The 18,478-nt window shown below is 36.2% G+C and overlaps 1 protein-coding gene across 1 annotated transcript in view; it reads left to right on the top strand.

Annotated features, from left to right (window-relative positions):
- LOC121958923 (rho GTPase-activating protein 44-like) overlaps nt 1-18,478 on the top strand; it is a 92,214-nt gene that overhangs the window by 57,471 nt on the left and 16,265 nt on the right. Inside the window, 10 exon segments of the mRNA XM_088069607.1 lie at nt 1,184-1,301; nt 2,292-2,360; nt 2,464-2,545; nt 3,587-3,714; nt 5,104-5,215; nt 9,761-9,842; nt 9,961-10,041; nt 13,690-13,803; nt 14,907-14,998; nt 16,131-16,311. Of these exon segments, the coding sequence (XP_087925733.1) occupies nt 1,184-1,301; nt 2,292-2,360; nt 2,464-2,545; nt 3,587-3,714; nt 5,104-5,215; nt 9,761-9,842; nt 9,961-10,041; nt 13,690-13,803; nt 14,907-14,998; nt 16,131-16,311 (1,059 nt within the window).

The following is an 18,478-nucleotide window of genomic DNA, read 5'->3' as shown; positions in this document are numbered from 1 at the left end:
ATCGCCACACTTTGTTTGTGCTGATTCACCGTCGTCTCAGTGCCACTCTGAGCAGTGACACGGACAGAAATGTGATTTTCTTCTCTGCAGTCCAGTCAGTCACTCCGCTTTTTTTTTGTGACCCAAATCTGAGACAGTTTTTCCCATCATGCTGCTGTGAGCTGAGCTCCTCTGGCAGCGCGACATATTATCTCCACCCAGAGACTCAGACAGAGAGTCAGACAGTCAGAGAGCGGAGAGGAGACTTTGAATTAGAGGAGAAAACAGCTTATGTTGAAAGACTGGGGAAACATATATAGTGGAGAGTTATCCGAAGTCTCGAGCTGTTTTGTTTTTGTTTGCAGTGAGTCATGTTGTCAGAGACGCTGTCAGATTCTGTTGTCGATGATTATCGCTCTCAGGAACAAAAGTCTTGAGCTGCTGAAGATGTAAAACAACGACAGGGAACATTTTACTGCACAAGGACCATTTACTTTTTATACTTTAACCCACCAGTTATTTTCTTTCGTCATTACAGCGCGTTTATGTTTAATCATCCAAAAGCTGTCGGAAACCAAAAAATCCAAATTAACATAGTTTGAACCTTATTATTAACACAATTACAAACAATTTAATCAGTATAACGTGCAATGGTGTTATTCACCTCTCACAGATCTTGGCAGTTTTTTAAGGCCCGAGGACAAACCGTGAGCGAGGACCCTCTTGGAATGCAAGGAGTTGGGATTTTTTTCTCAGATGAATCACATTTTGGAGGCCTAAACATCCCCAAAAACTCATGAAAAGTGGTATGGTTGTCCAGCCTGGTGAAAAAAATTGGAAATTGGCGTGGCAAAATGGCTCCAGAGCGCAGACATGCCCAATAGCCCACTCCAGCTTGCAGACATGTCCGACAGCCCGCTTCAGCGCGTGGACATGTCCGACATTGATTACACCAATAAGTCCAGTCGAAGAAACACTTTAACTAAAACACTCGACAGAGATTCTCAAATTCTAAAATGGGTCAAATTGACCTGCAACATAACACGACGGTTAAATGACATTTTTCCTGAAACAGCTTTGAATGCAGGACTTTTACTTGTAGTGGGATGTTTTCATAGTGTGTTATTTGTACTGTTACTAAAGTACTTCCTCATTCAGTACTTGGAGGACTGATAAAGCATTTTTTTTTTTTTTTTGTTTTCAGGTATTATCAGTCCAGCAAGTCTTCGGGACTGTCCAGCAACCTGCAGCCAACAGGAGCCAAGGCCGACCACCTCAGGGAAGAGATGGAGGAGGCAGCCAACCGCATGGAGATCTGTCGAGTCAGTCATCACATTAACCCTCAGGGGCTGTTTGAGCATTTTACGCACTTTTCATTCTTCATTATTTTAAGTACTTTTGGCTGTCTTCATGCATATGGCATAGATTTTGGCTCAGCATTTGTAGCTGCAGCAGGCAGCTTTTATCGCAGAAAAAGATCCGATAAACCCACTGCACACTACCTGCTCAGCTGCAAACAGGAGACACGCAGTTAGAGGTGTTTCCACCAACAGTTTGATTCGGTTTGGTTCAGTTCGGCATGTTTTTTTGCATTTCAATTGTAGTTTTTATATGGTGTTTTATTAATTATATTTTTATATATTTTTAAATTTAATCTGGGTCACTCTAAAGGGACAGCAGTTAAAATTAACACCATATTAGACTTTACATGTGATGTAAAAATTGATATTTAATGCGCAAATTATTAAAAAACATTTTTTACCATTGACCAAACATTGACTATTACCTGCCATATTTATACATTTATGTCATAAATTTGGTTACTCTTTTTCTAAATTAACATTATCACTGTTAATATACTCGTTTGGCATGCTTTATAGTTAAAGGTTTGCTTGCTTACTGCAGCTAAAAGATGCATACTAAAATATGCAACTGCTAACAGTAAATGAAAAGTAAAAGAAAAAAATAATAAAAATAATAATAATATTACTTAATTTGAAACAAATGCAAAATATAAGTATTTTCACAAGTAGCCTCAGACTTTACAACCCTGCTTTACATTTACTTTTGAAAAGAAAATGCTGTGATTTGCAAAAGTTATTCTGACATTCTGGCTTCAAAGCAGGAAACTCACAGGTGTAACTAATAACATTAACGCAGACTCAGGCGTGCACAGTCTAAGAGCCTGCAGCCATCATCAGTGTAATTAATTACACCTTCATATGCTTTCAAAGGTCTGCTTAACAGATTTTATGTTTCTATTATCATGTATTTTGTTGTTTTTAAAGTCTGTTTTCCTTTGTCTTCCCCAGGATCAGTTATCAGCAGACATGTACAGTTTTGTGGCCAAAGAAATTGACTATGCAAGCTACTTCCAGACAGTAAGTGCACCGTCTGACTGTGGCGACTTGTGGCTTCAGCGCAGAAACAAAACCATATTCTGCTCGTCCATCACACACTCTCTGATCTCTGCTTTGTGTGCAGCTGATAGAAGTCCAGGCGGAGTACCACAGGAAGTCATTAGAGCTGCTTCAGAGTGTGCTGCCTCAGATCAAAGCTCATCAGGGTGAGTCCGAAAACAACACACTCACGATGACGTCTGTTTTCTGACTCTTTGAATCCTCTGTCTTAAAGTTCGGGCTCTGCTGTGGTGTCCATGTCTGTTAGTTTGTGTGTGATTATGAACAGTTTGCAGTTTGCAATCACATATATGATCAATATATGTGAAAGTTGCACATACTGAGAGTTTACGTATATATAACGTCAGCCAGTTTCTTCTTCAGCAAAAATTTACAAAAAAAGAAAACTTAAGAATAAAGAATATAAATAGGGGAATTAAGACAAAGGTAAGGAAATGAAAAGCTAATTTAGGCAGATGCACACATTCATAAGTGGATGAATAAAAAAATTAAGAAATGCATTTTAAAATAAATTTAAACTGAATAAAAATTAATTTTAGAATTAATTAATAAATCAGAAAATTAAAAGGGGTATTAATACAAAGGTAAATAAACAAGAGGCAAGTTTAAGCAAGCATCATTATGCACATTTATATTATATATTACTTATACACACACACACACACACACACACACTAAATATATGTATTTATATTAAATAATTAAATAAAATAAATAATTTAATAATTTAATATTAAATAATTTCTATAACTGATGTTAATTAAAGTTAATTAAATGCAGGCATCTATTAATTTAAAAAAATGCCATTAATTTCTATTTATTTAAATCTGATTATATATGTACACACACACTGATTGGACTGTAGATATATATAATATCGCATTTTTTTTCAATAAACTCCCTGCCAGTGAAAACAAAAAGCACAAAATCTCTCATTTTTAAGAACCACTGTTGTTCTAAATGTGCTTTTGGGGCTTTTAAGATTTCTCAGAAAATATATTTCCTGTTTGTTTTGGCAACTTTATGCATACTGCAAAAACACGTTTAGCATCTGTAGCCGCCTCTGTATTCTGTGCATGTTTTTGTGTGTGTTTAAAGTTGTGTGTGTGTGTGTGTGTGTGTGTGTGTGTGTGTGTGTGTGTGTGTGTGTGTGTGTGTGTGTGTGTGTGTGTGTGTGTGTTTGACAGAGACCTGGGTGGAGAAGCCGTGCTACGGGAAACCATTAGAGGAGCACTTAGCGCTCAGCGGGAGAGATATTGCCTTCCCCATCGAGGCCTGTGTCACCATGCTGCTGGAGTGCGGCATGCAGGAGGAGGTCAGACTGCACAACAGACACACACTGCACCTGTCTCTAACATCACACACATTTAACACATTTAACGGAGAGGAATGTTGCAAAAGTTACCACAGAGATAAAGTCAGTGAGGGGAAATCTACTCGACTGTTGAATTAATGTGTGATGGTAATAAATGTTGTAATGTTATCAGGCCGGTGAGCTGTGCAGCTTTAATTACTCAGGATGTAACAGTTGTTTAATGGAGATTTATTGAAGATACAGTGAATTTTTCCCATAAACAAATCTTTTCATGAGATTAAATAAAAAAACAAATATATCATTACGAATAACTTAATTAGCATTCTGCAGTAATTAGACCTAATGTGATGTTTGCTGAACATTATGGATAATGTTTTGGGATGTGGTGCAGAAACACATTTGTTTAATTTAATCTAAAGCTGACAAATGAATTCTTGGTGTTGAAACTTAAAGTTTTATGAGGCAGCTGAAAAAAAATATTGGTTCTTGAAACACAAATTCACCCTTTTGTAACCAGAACGGCTGCTGAATCAGCGGTTTGTTCACTAAGAGTCACGTTTAATGTCCAAAATGTTTTGCAAATATAATATGTATAAACCCTTCTTTAGAAATACCTAGAAATACCTGTGTGAATATTTGTGTAAAATATAAATGTGATGTGATTTATGTGCTGTTTTTATACATAAAAAGTAGGCAGCTTTATTTGTGTAACACATTTCATACAACAGGGTAATTCAAAGGGCTTTACAGAGCAGTGAAATATAAAAACATTAAGGATACAGATTTACAGTAAAAAAGTTAGGATTTTCAAATAAAAATCACCATAAAAAATAGCAAAAGTGCAGACGAGAGGTGCAAAGATAAAAAGATTATTTAAAATGATTTAAAATTATCGTGTGAAGTAGGTAAATAAGTACATAAATGAACTAAAATATTCTCTTAAGATTAAAAGTCCTGCATCCTAAAGTAAAGAAGTATTATCAGCACAGTGTACTTTGTAATGTATGAAAAGTAGAAGTACTCAGCCTCATGCAGAATTGTCCTTTTCAGACTGTAAGATTATAAACTGTAGCTATTACATTATATGATTGCATTATTTTTATTAATGCGTTGAGGTGTCCGCAGTATAATCCTGCAGCTGGTCGGGGTGGAGCTAATTCAACAGTATGATAATAGTACAGTATGTACACGTTTCCTAAACTGATAACATGCTTTCTATGAAAAATCTTTATTTGAAAGTATATTTGTCAAATAAATGCAGTGAGGTTAAGAAGTGTTTTACTTGTGTATACGTGTGAAAAGCCTTTAAACCTGGATGCCAATCCAGGTCTCAAAGGGTTAAAGATTTCACTGTGGGAGTGAAAGTTTAAGCTCGTTTTTTTGTTTCAGGGTTTATTCAGAGTCGCTCCGTCTGCCTCCAAACTGAAGAAGCTGAAAGCGTCTTTGGACTGCGGCGTGTTGGACGTTCAGGAGTACTCTGCAGACCCTCACGCCATCGCAGGTGAGCTGTTTTTCTATAAGCCCCTCCCCCCAAGGCAACGCCACCCCAAATGTTCCCTCTGCCCCAGCAACCCCAAACACAGGCGTCTTTAGCCCGAAAAATTCTCACTTAGAGCGGTTATTGCTACTAAAGCAGGAATACGCAATCCTAGAAGTCCTAGAAACATGTGACATTTGGACATTTCTATGTTTTTAGGATTTGGGATGTTTCTAGGACTTTAGGACATTTCCAGAATTTTAGGACGTTTTTAGGATTTAAGGATTTCTCTGACTTTTGGACGTTTCTAGAATTTCAGACTTTTAGTTTTCTAGGATTTTAGGACAATCCAAGGTTTATAGGACAATTCTCGGATTTAGGACATTTCTAGGATTTGTGGACATTTCCAGCATCTGAGGACATTTCTAGGATTTTAGGACATTTCTGGGATTTTTGGACATTTGTCAGACTTTAGGCAGTTGCTAGGATTTTCGGAGATTTCTAGGATTTTAGGGTCTTAACCAGGACATCTGTCAGAGGGTGTGGAGGATCCTCCACTGGCACTTTTTTGATCAACAAGCTCTATTTTGATGCACTCTGGCACCTTATATGTATACATATATAAGTTTTGTATACCAGTGTGACTGGTACCACTGTAATTCCCAGTGTGAATCACCAGCACCTCATGGGGGGCCAGATTTGGCCCGCGGGCCATGATTTGAGTATCACTGCCATAGTGCATAAAAAGGCACAAAATTGAGCTTGTTTACAAAAAAGCTTTGAATACAAACTGAGCCTGGCTGATTACGGTCGTCCGAAATGGGAAGCTCGCCTTACAGGAGCAGATTTATGAGTTTGGCACCCGTTGCTCGTTAGGATTCTTAATTTCTGTACATTTCTGGCACGCTCCCTCTCACGTCCATGTGTTACCGAGCCGTCCGTCTGCCGCCTTCACTTCCTCACAAACATCATAATTAAGCCGCTAAATGATCCGCTGCTCCCGTGCATCAAACGCATCCCCAATATTATGTTTGTGTTTATTTCTCCTGCACACATTACCGATTCTGCAGCTGTCGTCGGTGAGTTTCCTGCTAAAGGTTAATTTGAAAGTCTTATGTGAGGGCCACACATGAGAGTTAAAGGATTACATTAAGACTTGTTTAGGATTCAGTTCGCTTCTCCAGATGCTTCAAGAGAGGTAACAGCAAAATAACAAAAATGTTTTTGTCCGTTTTTGTTTGCGATGTTCAATAAAGCATCACAAAAACGTCTGGTGATAAATTCCTAATATAACTGGGATTAGAGGCAGACGGATTTTTTCTTCTGCTGCTTTTAAATCAGAACAGACTACAAAAGACAGAAAAGCTTTCAGGCTGTTAGGATGATGTTATTGATCTTTTCCTTTCGTGAGGAAGGTGCTCGCTAACTGCTGTCAGATCAAAACTTTGTATCTACAAAATAACAACTTTTCAGAAGCTATGGGAAATATTTTAAGCTTGAAAACAACACATTTTGAATTTGTGATTTGGGACACATCTCTAAGTCAAAACCTGGTATAACCTGTAGCAACGTCATTATTCTTGTGCTGTTTTCACAAGTATTTAACCCTTTTAAGCCCTTCAAATTTATTTGATTTTTTTTTCAAAAACATGGGAAAAAAAGGCAATGAGCAATGTGATAGGAAATGTTCCACAAATTACACAAAATAGAGAATTATTTTGAAAAATCTAGGAAAAAATGTCAAGGGAAAAAAACTAAAAAGCAAGGAAAAAACTACATTTATAATCATAATTACATATTTAAAATGATGTTGTAAAATTATGATATTTTTTAAAAGTTGTTATTGTTGTTCTAATATAATTGTTCTATATAATTTTATAAATATATATTGCCCCCCAGGTCATTTCTTTGTTGTTATTTGTTATTATTATTATAATTTTAAAAAAAAATCCAAGTCATTGTTTTTAACTTTCTTTTTTGTTTGTTTGTTTTCACTAATTTTTAGGTAATTTTCTTGTACTTCTTACATATTTTCGAGTTATTTTATTTTATTTTGTTTTCAAGTAATTGTCTGTTACATTTCAGTATTTTCTTACTATTTTTTCGGTCATTTCTTCTGTCCTTACATAGCCTTCTCTGTGTGTTTTTAAAAGAAATAAAGCCACTTTGCGTAGGTTTTAAAGGGTTAACTCCAGCCGTATCCCACCCATGTTTGAATTTATTTTGCAGCTGTTTGTATTTTTAACTCAGTGCATCAATGAAAAGCACAAACTCTGGAGACACGATGTTTTCACCCATCAGAAACAATATGTCCCTTTATTAAAAACATCAGCTCACAGTCAGTCAGCTGTGTTCACCGGAGCGAGCAGAGAGATGAATCTGAGCCGAGGCCGTGATGATCCCATTTTAAACTGGGTTAGCTCCAGCAGCAAATCTCATTCGGTCGCTAGTCGTGATGGAGGAGGTGGGAGCGTGCAGGAGTTCATCCTCCGTCAGCATCAGTCAGACGCAGCAGGATTTCCTTTGTCGATACTGAAAACCAGAGGAGCGTTTGCTGCTGCTTTAACCCTTTGAAACCTGCAGCAGACTCACTTTTCGTGCTCTGCTGTCAGAATTTAAACCTTTGCAACCTGAGCTAATCAATAATAATAATTCACACACAAAATGCAGCCCAGCTTGTTTGCAAGAAAGAAATTACATGCATCAAGTGCTCTACATCAAAAGACATAGAAGAAATGATAAAGTCTGCATGTAGAAATATAAAAAATAAAACAAACAATTGTGTAGTTTCTTTCAAAAACATGGGGAAAAGGCAATGAGCAACTTATTAAGAAATATTTAACAACTCATTCAAGTTAATTTACCCTAAACAACAACAACAATGACAATATTCTTTTAACACCAAGTTATTAAATATATACATATATATATATATATATCTATATATATATATTCCACTGTTTAGTGTATATAGAAAATTATTTTTTTAAAACCTAGGGAAAATATCCAAGGAAAAAATCTATGTATAATTATCATAATGATGTATTTAAAATTAGGAAATTATCATACATTTTAAAAGACTTTCCTTTTTCCCTCGTCTTTACTTTGTTTGATTATTCATTAATTGGTTTTTATTCATTTAGTTTACTTATTTTTGTGTTTCTTCTGTTGTTGCTCATTGCATTTTTTTCCTCGTTTATGGGTTAAATTAAGGGTTAAATGCCTGTGAAAGGCATCTGAAGATGATGCTCCAGGTTTAAAAGGGTCGCCATATTTCATAGATTTAATAGGTTTATTTAGCACCAGCCACAAACATCACGCTGCACGCGCACACACACACACACACACACACACACACACACACACACACACACACACACACACACACACACACACACACACACACACACACACACACACACACACACACACACACACACACAGTCACTGTCATGTTACACTCCGGCAGCAGCCTCCGAGCCGTCTCCCTCTCAGGGATGCCCTGCCGTTGTTTGTCATCCTCCCACGCGCTCCCGGGGGAAATGAACGCAGCAGACCAGACGGAGAGGAAGAGGAGGAGGAAGACGAGTCAGAGAGAAGCCCAGTCAGCCGTCACCTTCCTCCTCGGCGCTGGAAAATTACATCTCCGCCCACTCGTTCTGATCAAGCATGTGTGGAGATTAGTTTATTTTGAAGTGCTTGTCGTATCAGAGGAGGAGGGTCTGAATGCAGTTAATGTTTGTGAGCGTGTAATGGAAAACATTTTTCACAGAAACTTTATATTTTAAAGAAATTATTGTAAAGCAGAGAGTAGTTTAATTTGAGCACACAAGAACAATAATAATATTTTTTTATTTTCTGTTTTGTCGTCTGTTTATGTATGAGTCTGTTCATCATGTTCTGTCTGCTGGTTCATGTTGTGGAAAATGAAGCCCTATTTTTTTTCCCAGAATTTCGATTTTCTGTCCCCCCCTTTGGAGACATGCGTGAGACACACTGAGCACATTAACCCTTTGAAACCAGGATCACCATCAGTTTTCTTGTGCTACTTTGAGAAGCCTCTCACTTTGAAATCTGAGCAAATTGGTTTGATTTCTTTTTTAAAAAATGGGAAAAAGTCAATGACCAACTTTGCAATAAATGTTCACAAACTGCAAGAAATTTGGAAATTTGTGAAAGGTGATAAGAGAATCACCCTAAAATTATTAAAATATCCAAATAATTAAAAAAAAAAACATTATAATTATAATAAACTCATGTTAAATTATGTCACAGAAAACAATATAATAAAATTGATAAGATAGTTACTTTTTTAAAGTATAATTTCAGATTTCAGATAATTTTTTTTGTAACTTTTTCAAAATTTTTATTTTTTTCTTGTTTTTATTTTATTTTATTTTTTGCTCATTTTTGGGCTGTGTCTCGTTAAGTTGCTCATTACTTTCTCCTCGTGTTTTTGAAAGAACTCAAACCAGTTTGCTCAGCTTAGAGTTATATATGCTTTTTATTAGCACAAATATGCATTGCATGCATTTGTCTTATTATTATCATTACTTTTATTTTCTCCAGGTGCTTTGAAGTCCTACCTGCGGGAGCTCCCTGAGCCTCTAATGACATACGAGCTGTACAACGACTGGATCCAGGCCTCCAAGTCTGTATCCTCTCCACCTTATTGTTGCTGTTAGATCACTGCTGGTATTGATCAGCTTTTGTTTTGAACTTTATGTTAAAATGTTATACCTTTTGTTTTCTTTCCTGTTGTTCTGCAGCATTCAAGATCAAGACAAGAGACTTCAGGCTCTCCTCAACGCCTGCGAGAAGCTCCCGCCCGCCAACAACAACAACTTTAAGTGAGTCACTGTTTCCATGTTTCACTCTTTGTGCTCGTCTCCTGGGACCAGCTGGAAGTCAGCCGGCTGAAAATCTTCAGTTCGACTTCACATTTTTAATTCATCTCTTGCACAAACTATCTAGTTCTTGACGATCTTAAGTAGGAGCAATCTGCCAAATTATGAGTCATGTTTTTTGGGGAGTTTTCTCTTAGTTCTTCCTTGTGAAAGAAGTACTCAGATCTTTTTTCTTAGGTAAAAGTAGCAATAAAACTGTGTAAAAATACTCTGTTACAAGTGAAAATCCCACATTTAAAATCTTACTTAAAGTGCAAATGATAATTATCGATGCATTCATGTTTTTCAGTGTTGCAGCTTGTAAAAGTGGAGCTGATTTTTGTGATTTTATATACTGCTTGTTAGATTAACCCTTTGAGACCTGAGCAAATTGGCTTGATTTCTTTCAAAAACATTGGAACAAGGAAATGAGGAACAAAGGAGGAAATGACCCAAAAATGAGCAAGAAAATATTAAGAAGTAATAGACAATTACCTGAAAATTAAATTAAATTAAATTAAATTAAATTAAATTAAATTAAATTAAATTAAATTAAATTAAATTAAATTAAATTAAATTAAATTAAATATTTTTGAATAGAGTTTGAATCTGATATGTTTGAAAAATACCTTGATGGGTCCTTGAAAGTCATGGAAAACTTTTGACGTTTTGTCCATGAATATATGTGGGAACCCTGATGACCATAAAATGTATTTGAATAAAAAAAGAAAAAGGAAAATAAAGTTAAAAAAAAAAAACACACAATAAATGACCTGGAAAAAAAGTCTTTTAAAAATTATAATAATTCTGTGACCTAATTTTAAATATGTCATGATAATAATTAACAAAAAATATTGTTTTCCCTAGCTTTTTTTTTTTTTTTAAATTACAAATCTACTACTACTACTTAACCATTTGAAAGCTCAGCAAATTGGCTTGATTTTATTAAAAAATGGGAAAAAGGGAATGAGCAACTTGACAAGACATGGCCCCAAAATTACCAAGAAATTGGCCAATAGTGACAAGAAAATTACCTAAAAAAAATCAAAAATAAAAATTAAAAAAATACAAAAAATTACCTTAAAATCCTGAAAATATTATATATATTATAATATATAATAATTATAATTATGACATATATATATATGACTATATTATAACATAGTTTTCAGAATTTTTCTCTTTTTTGGTAATATTCAATAATCCCCAGCAGGTTTAATTTTCAGCTAATTTCTATGTCACCTTTCATAATACATAATATACATAATACAATTTCTTACTGAGTTGCTTATCATCTTTTTTCACGTTTTCGAGAGAAATCAAACCAATTTTCTCTGGTTTATTAAAGGTGTCTGAACGCAGCATGAGAAAAGTGGTTTCGGTCCCGGTGTTAAAGGGTTAAGTGCAGTACTTAAATAAATGTACTTTGGTACATTTCACCGCTGTGTCGACCTTTATAGATAAAATGGGCTTTTTCGTTTGGTGCCACTGGTCAGCTGGTGTCACTGATTGTTACCATGGAAACTCTAAGCCTCCGTGAAGCTCGTGTGATTGACACCTGCCAGGAAACAAAAACCAAAAACCACCGACCTCTGCGTGAAATGTTGCAGAGAAAGAGCGCTCATGTCTGAGGAGCTGCAGTATTTGCTGCTGGATGAAGACGAGTAGACGATATTTGCTGAAGGGCTTATCTCGTGATCAAAAGGAAAAAAACGGAGGAAGAGGAAGAGAGAAAGGGCCGAGGGAGGAAATTGAAAGAGCAGAGATGCTGCAGCACTTGTCAGCGTCATCATCGAATCGCACAAATAGGGCGTATTTTTAGCCGGTCGTCCTCCGAGGAGACCTGTCAGACCTGTCCAGATGATGGCTGCTGGCTGCAATGAGCTGCCTGATGTTCATTCAGCTGTAGTTCGGCTCGGGATGAGTCACACAAACGCACCGGCACGTTTCTGTATCCGAGGAAACCCGACTGACGATAGTTTGCTGTGATAATGAGCTCCGAAAGCACTCTGCTCTGTTCTGACCACAGCTGGATCACGAAACGCAGCACGAGGAGGCCGGGGGGCTGCAGCACCACGCATGACCCAGGGAGTGTCGGGCCTTTCTCAGATTTTACCATGTTTCTGGGACTTTAGGACATTTGTCAGATTTTACAATGTTTCTCCGATTCTTAGGACGTTGCTGATTTTAGGATTTTTCTAGGATTTTAAGATGTTTCTAGGATTTTAGTACATTTTTCAGATTTGAGGATATTTCTCAGGTTTACAGAAGTTTCTAGGATTTTAGGATGCTTTTAGGATATAAGGTGTTTTTAGGATTTTAGGTTGTTTCTAGGATTTTAGGACATTTCTTGGATTTTAGGATGTTTCTAGGATTTTAGGACATTTCTAGAATTCTAGGACATTTGTATGATTTTAGGACATTTCTGTGATTTTAGGTTTCTAGGACTTTAGGACATTTGTCAGATTTAACGATGTTTCTCCGATTCTTAGGACGTTGCTGATTTTAGGATTTTTCTAGGATTTTAAGATGTTTCTAGGATTTTAGTACATTTTTCAGATTTGAGGATATTTCTCAGGTTTACAGAAGTTTCTAGGATTTTAGGATGCTTTTAGGATATAAGGTGTTTTTAGGATTTTAGGTTGTTTCTAGGATTTTAGGACATTTCTTGGATTTTAGGATGTTTCTAGGATTTTAGGACATTTCTAGAATTCTAGGACATTTGTATGATTTTAGGACATTTCTGTGATTTTAGGTTTCTAGGACTTTAGGACATTTGTCAGATTTAACGATGTTTCTCCGTTTCTTAGGACGTTGCTGATTTTAGGATTTTTCTAGGATTTTAAGGTGTTTCTAGGATTTTAGTACATTTTTAAGATTTGAGGGTATTTCTCAGGTTTAAGGACGTTTCTAGGATTTTAGGATGTTTTTAAGATTTTAGGATATTTCTAGGATATTCGGACGTTTCTAGAATTCTGGGACATTTGTTTGATTTTAGGACATTTCTCAGATTTTACGATGTTTCTCCAATTCTTAGGACATTGCTAATTTTAGGATTTTTCTAGGATTTTAAGGTGTTTCTAGGATTTTAGTACATTTTCAGATTTGAGGATATTTCTCAGATTTAAGGAAGTTTTAAGGATTTTAGGATGTTTTTTAGGATATAAGATGTTTCTAAGATTTTAAGACATTTCCAGGATTTTAGGACATGATGACACTAGTCATCCTGTCCTGTCATAGCAGGATACTGCTATATGTAAATATATATATATATATATATATATATATATATATATATATATATATATATATATATATAAATAAATTATTTCTGGATTTTCCTTGAACACATCATTGGGATGCTGAAATTATATTTGAACAGAGTTTAATCTTATATTTTTGAAAAAAAAGTGTTCCTGATAAAAAAAAAAGCCAAAAAAATGGTCAGATTTTCAAGCTAATGACGGAAAATTCAGAGCACTTGCACTGAGACACTGAACTCTTTTAACGTTTTCTTCTTCCTGAAGAAGGTAAATGTGCTTACGATCAGTTAAATGGATTTAATGTTAAGTAATGTTTTAACTGACTGACCTTTTCTATCTGTTTTAACAGGTATTTGATCAAATTCCTCTCCAAACTGACTGAATATCAGGACGTGAATAAGATGACACCTGGAAACATCGCGATTGTGCTCGGACCGAACCTGCTGTGGATGCACAACGAAGGGTGAGAGAGACACATTATCACAATAATTTACTGCTTATTATGTAACAATTAATTATTAACTAACTGTTTACATTTTTCTTTTTTCCCCTACTTTCCAGTAATTTCCTTGTAACGTCTGATTCATGTCTTTTGAATTCTTTGGCCATTTCTTTTTTAAGTTGCTCCTCGCCCTTTGATGTTTTGTTTTTAAGGAGAGCAAGCTAATTTTTTCAGGTTTCAAAGGGTTAAATGCTTTTCCTGTGAGGAGAAGGACCTTGTGACACTCACAAACATAATAAACCACAAATGTAACAAATATCTGCAGCTTTTAATGTAATAATCCCACAAATGTAACAGCAGCTGCCGTTCCGGATGTCTCATCGATGTCTTTTCTGGATTTGGTATAGATGTCTCTTCTGTATGTCATATAGATGTCTTTTTGGATGTCACATCGCTGTCTTTTCTGGACATCAAATTGATGTCTTTTCTGGACATTTGCAGGAGATTTTGTATTACGTTTGTAGCAGGCAGCTATTATTTCATTTGTGAGAAATTTATTGGTTGTTATGATGATTATTACATTAGAAGCTGCAGATATTCATTATATGATCTTACAAACAATCAAGATGCTTTGGAGGTATGTTCATGTGTGAGAAAAAAAAAATATATATATATATATATTTTTTTTATGCAGTAGGTAAAGCTAGAAAAAGCAGGACTCCGCAGAGTCACAGCTCAGTTTCTCTTCCTCTTTTTGTTGAGCTGCTGATATTCGTGATGCCGCTCTGAGTTCAGAGTGCTAATAACCAAACGGCTGATGGGCGCAGAGCTCCGACACATCTGCAGGAGACTTTTATATCTCAGAGCGCGCTCATGATGGTGATGAGTAAGCAGTTTGTAAAGGGTGAAGGACACCTCGCCGAAATCTCTGTGTAAATCTCACAAACTCTTTATCCCTCTCAACTTTTAATTAGTATTTTAATAGCCAACATTCCCGAAATGGTTTTCATTTTCTCCTTTTTTTTAATGGCTCTGTAATATCATGAAAATGTGCTAATCACCGCCCGAGTGTAAGTCTTTACGATCCAAACATTAAAAAAGAGTCTCTCGTCTGTCTGCTGCAGGAACATCACAGAGATGATGACCACGGTTTCTCTGCAGATCGTCGGCATCATCGAGCCCATCATCCAGCATGCCGACTGGTTCTTCCCCGGAGGTGAGCGCAGATCACACAAGAGGGAATAGATTTTTTTAATTATTTTTTTTTTAAATATGTATTTATTAGTTTTAAGCAGTTATACATTTAAACATAACATAACACAACACAATGTACAAACAACGGAACTTTCCCAGAAATAAATAAATGGCAGTGACAAAAAATAATATACACAATACAATTTAAAAAAAAAATATATATATATATATATATATATATATATATACATACATATATATACACATGATAATAATAATAATAATAATAATAATAATAATGTAACAAATATTTTTAAAAAATAACACAAATTTGACATGCAAAAGGCCATTAATTAATAAATAAGTAATTTTAAAAAACAAACAAAAAAACTGCAATACAATAAAATAAATGAAATGAAAAAGCACATAAATCAATCAGGGTTTATACATTACATATTCCTCACAGTAAACTGACATATTCAGCGTTACCTCACTCTTCTCATGCCTCTTAACTTGACGTAACTTGACGTTAATGGTTTTAACCGGTGGCCAAAAGAGGGACATTTAACACTTTTCCAGCACTTTGCAATAAAGCGTTTGGCTTTTAGGAGACATTGGTCAAACATTTTTCTGTCTCTACTGGATAGAGGACAGCTGTCTGGGTAAATTCCAAAAATACATATCTTAGGACAAAGTGATATTTGAAGACATGTAATCTGATAATATAGATAGAATAGAAATCCTTAATTAATTCAGTGAGGGAAATTGTTTCGTTACAGCAGCAAAAAGGAGAGCAGCAACTGAATAAAATATTTGTTAAAAAGGCAAAATATGCAAATATATATACAAAGGAAGGCACTTATAAAATAAAGTTAAATAAAATCGAACAAAAAAAATAATAAAGATATTTACAGTATGCACAAAGAGAAACAAACTAACAAAAAGATTAAAAAGAGCATTAATAAAGAAAAAAAGTGCAAATAAGTGTGCAAAAAGTGGAGATGGGTGTGCAAACATAGTAATGTGCATTTCCACAAGCAATGCTATAATAAAGTTTGGAGGACATTTCACTTATAACAGTAGATTTTTAATTTGGACATGAGGACTCACTTATTCACAAAGTCAAACACTGAATTGTTTCTGTCTTTTCTCAGAGATCGAGTTCAACGTCACGGGGAACTACGGCAGCCCCGTCCACACCAACCACAACGCCAACTACAGCTCGATGCCGTCCCCGGACATGGATCAGATGGACCGGAAGCAGAACGACCAGAGCCGACGGCCGCTCAGCGTCGCCACGGACAACATGATGCTGGAGTTCTACAAGAAAGACGGGTACGAGCTAGATTTCTCTACTCAGACTACATTTCTTTAACAAATTTAGCTCCACCAAAATCCTGAAGGTTAGAGAAGATGTGTTAAACAGACGACGATTAATTATTGTCCTTTTAAAACTTTATTTTCTGATTTTCAAGTTATTGAACAGATGAACACAGTACGCAAGCAACCATATCACAGAAAGGAAGTAATAATAATGATAATAACCGTCCAAGGCTCAGGAAGAAATAGAAACTAAAAAAGACAAACAAAAAAAGGCACAAGACTAGACAGGACTTTCTTCCTCACCTCAAAATTAAGACTTAAGTCTTGTAAAATTAAGTTAAGACTTTACTGTCTTAATATTAGGATTTTCTTCTCATAATATTATGACTTCATTCTGGTAATATTTTGACTTTGTTCTGGTAAAATTACGCCTTTATGCTGGTAATATTCAGACTTTTTTTTCTCATAATTACAGCTTTATTCTTGTGATATTATGACATCATTTTCGTAACATCATGACCTTTTTTTCTCGTAATTTGTGATGTTACAACTTTGTTTTTGTAATATTACGGCCTTATTCTCCTAATAATATGACTTTATTCTAAAAGTCTTTTTTTCTCAGTTAAGGCCCTAATCCTGCTTTGTACTTCAGAGAGAATTGTGCACTTCGTAAAAAATTAAAGTGCAACTTTACAACCGTGTGCAGCTCTAAATCTAAAAGCTTTTGTGCTTAAAACAGAAAACTGCTCTTTGAAAGGCAGCCTCTCTGTGCTGCTTCTGAAGAGGGTGTTTCTATTGAAAGCTGAGCTCTATTGATCAGATCCAGCACACACACACGCACACACGCTGGGTCCAGGTTTAATTAGCTGGGCTACTCGTGGTCCCAGGGCTGCAGAGCTCAGACTAGCCGCGGGGCCCGATAAGACGGAGGGTGCATTAAAGCATTAAAGAAAGAGACGCAGAGACAGACGGAGAGGAGCGAGAAAGAAAAGCCACTGACTGGTTCTCAGCTAATCCTCCTCCACCGCTTCAGGATTGTCAGATTCCTCATTTCACACACTAAATGTCACCGTCTTGCCCCTCTCTCTCTCTCTCTTTAGGCTGCAGATAAACAGTTTTCTTTCTGTCCACCTCAGAGTGAAACCGAGCTCTAACGCTGCGGTCACCTCTCACATGAAACTTGTGTAATCAGCGGGGAATTCTTCTCACCTCACATGTCCGACTCTGTCAAAAGGCAGTCGTGCAGAAACTTTGCGAAGTGGCCTCTCCTCAGGTTTTTTTGTAGAGCTACCTCGTGAGATGAGCTGTCAGTGTGGATCCAGCCTGATGAAGCTGCAGGTCTGCACAGAGGAGGAGAGGACTGCTGATTGATTCACAGGCGCAGTGACGTGACTCCGTCTGGAAGTTTAACACCAGTTTTCTCCTGACTTTTTGTAAGAGGAGTTTTTAAAAAAAATTTTTTATCACAGTTTGGGTTTGTGGAAGCGCATCTGTAGTTGGGTTTCTATCCAAATGTACCGCAAATTTTAAGTTAATTTTCAGAAAATCAGCAAGAGAGAAACAGCAGACGGAGCTGATTCTCCTGTGAGGTGCTGCTGCAGAAGACGGGGCAACGAGATTTCTATCGAGTGATGCTCTGCGATTTCTCCTCGTAGGTTTCTGCATGACAGTGTTGCTACATGTAAACCCCAAGATGCCTCTTTGTTTTTATTTTTAGTTTTGTTTTTTTTCCAAAGAACACAAATACGCTTAAAAAAACAGGACCGAGGGTGATGAAATCAAACTTAATATCAATAGTAAGACCTTATGTAAAGGGTTGTTTTCACTTTACTCCTGAGGAGGGCGAAGTTTCCATTACAGATTTACGGAAAACTTAAGCGATATTTTCGAAATGTCGATGAAACACAATTGTGAGATGACTTTTTCCATGTTATGAGACTTCTCCTCTCGTGATAACATCCCAGTAACCATGGCGATGGATGTTTAAAACATTAGCAGCTTTATTTCTATTGCAGCCACTGAACTAGCCGTCATTACTTACAATCCAGGGCGACGTAGGCGTGTTATGGAGCCATGATGGAAAGGCGAGCCCCTTATACGTGGGAGCGGCCACGTATGAGGGATTTCTGGGAGCTGATAGTTCATGATTTCACAGAGGAATTTTGGATTCAAAACTTCC

This window comes from Plectropomus leopardus, chromosome 19 (assembly GCF_026936395.1).
Source record: "Plectropomus leopardus strain MGB_pleo_1.0 chromosome 19, ASM2693639v1, whole genome shotgun sequence".
In the NCBI taxonomy this organism is placed as follows: domain Eukaryota; kingdom Metazoa; phylum Chordata; class Actinopteri; order Perciformes; family Serranidae; genus Plectropomus; species Plectropomus leopardus.
The sequence above is the reverse complement of the archived record's forward strand: the minus strand, read 5'-3'. Positions and strand labels throughout refer to the sequence as shown.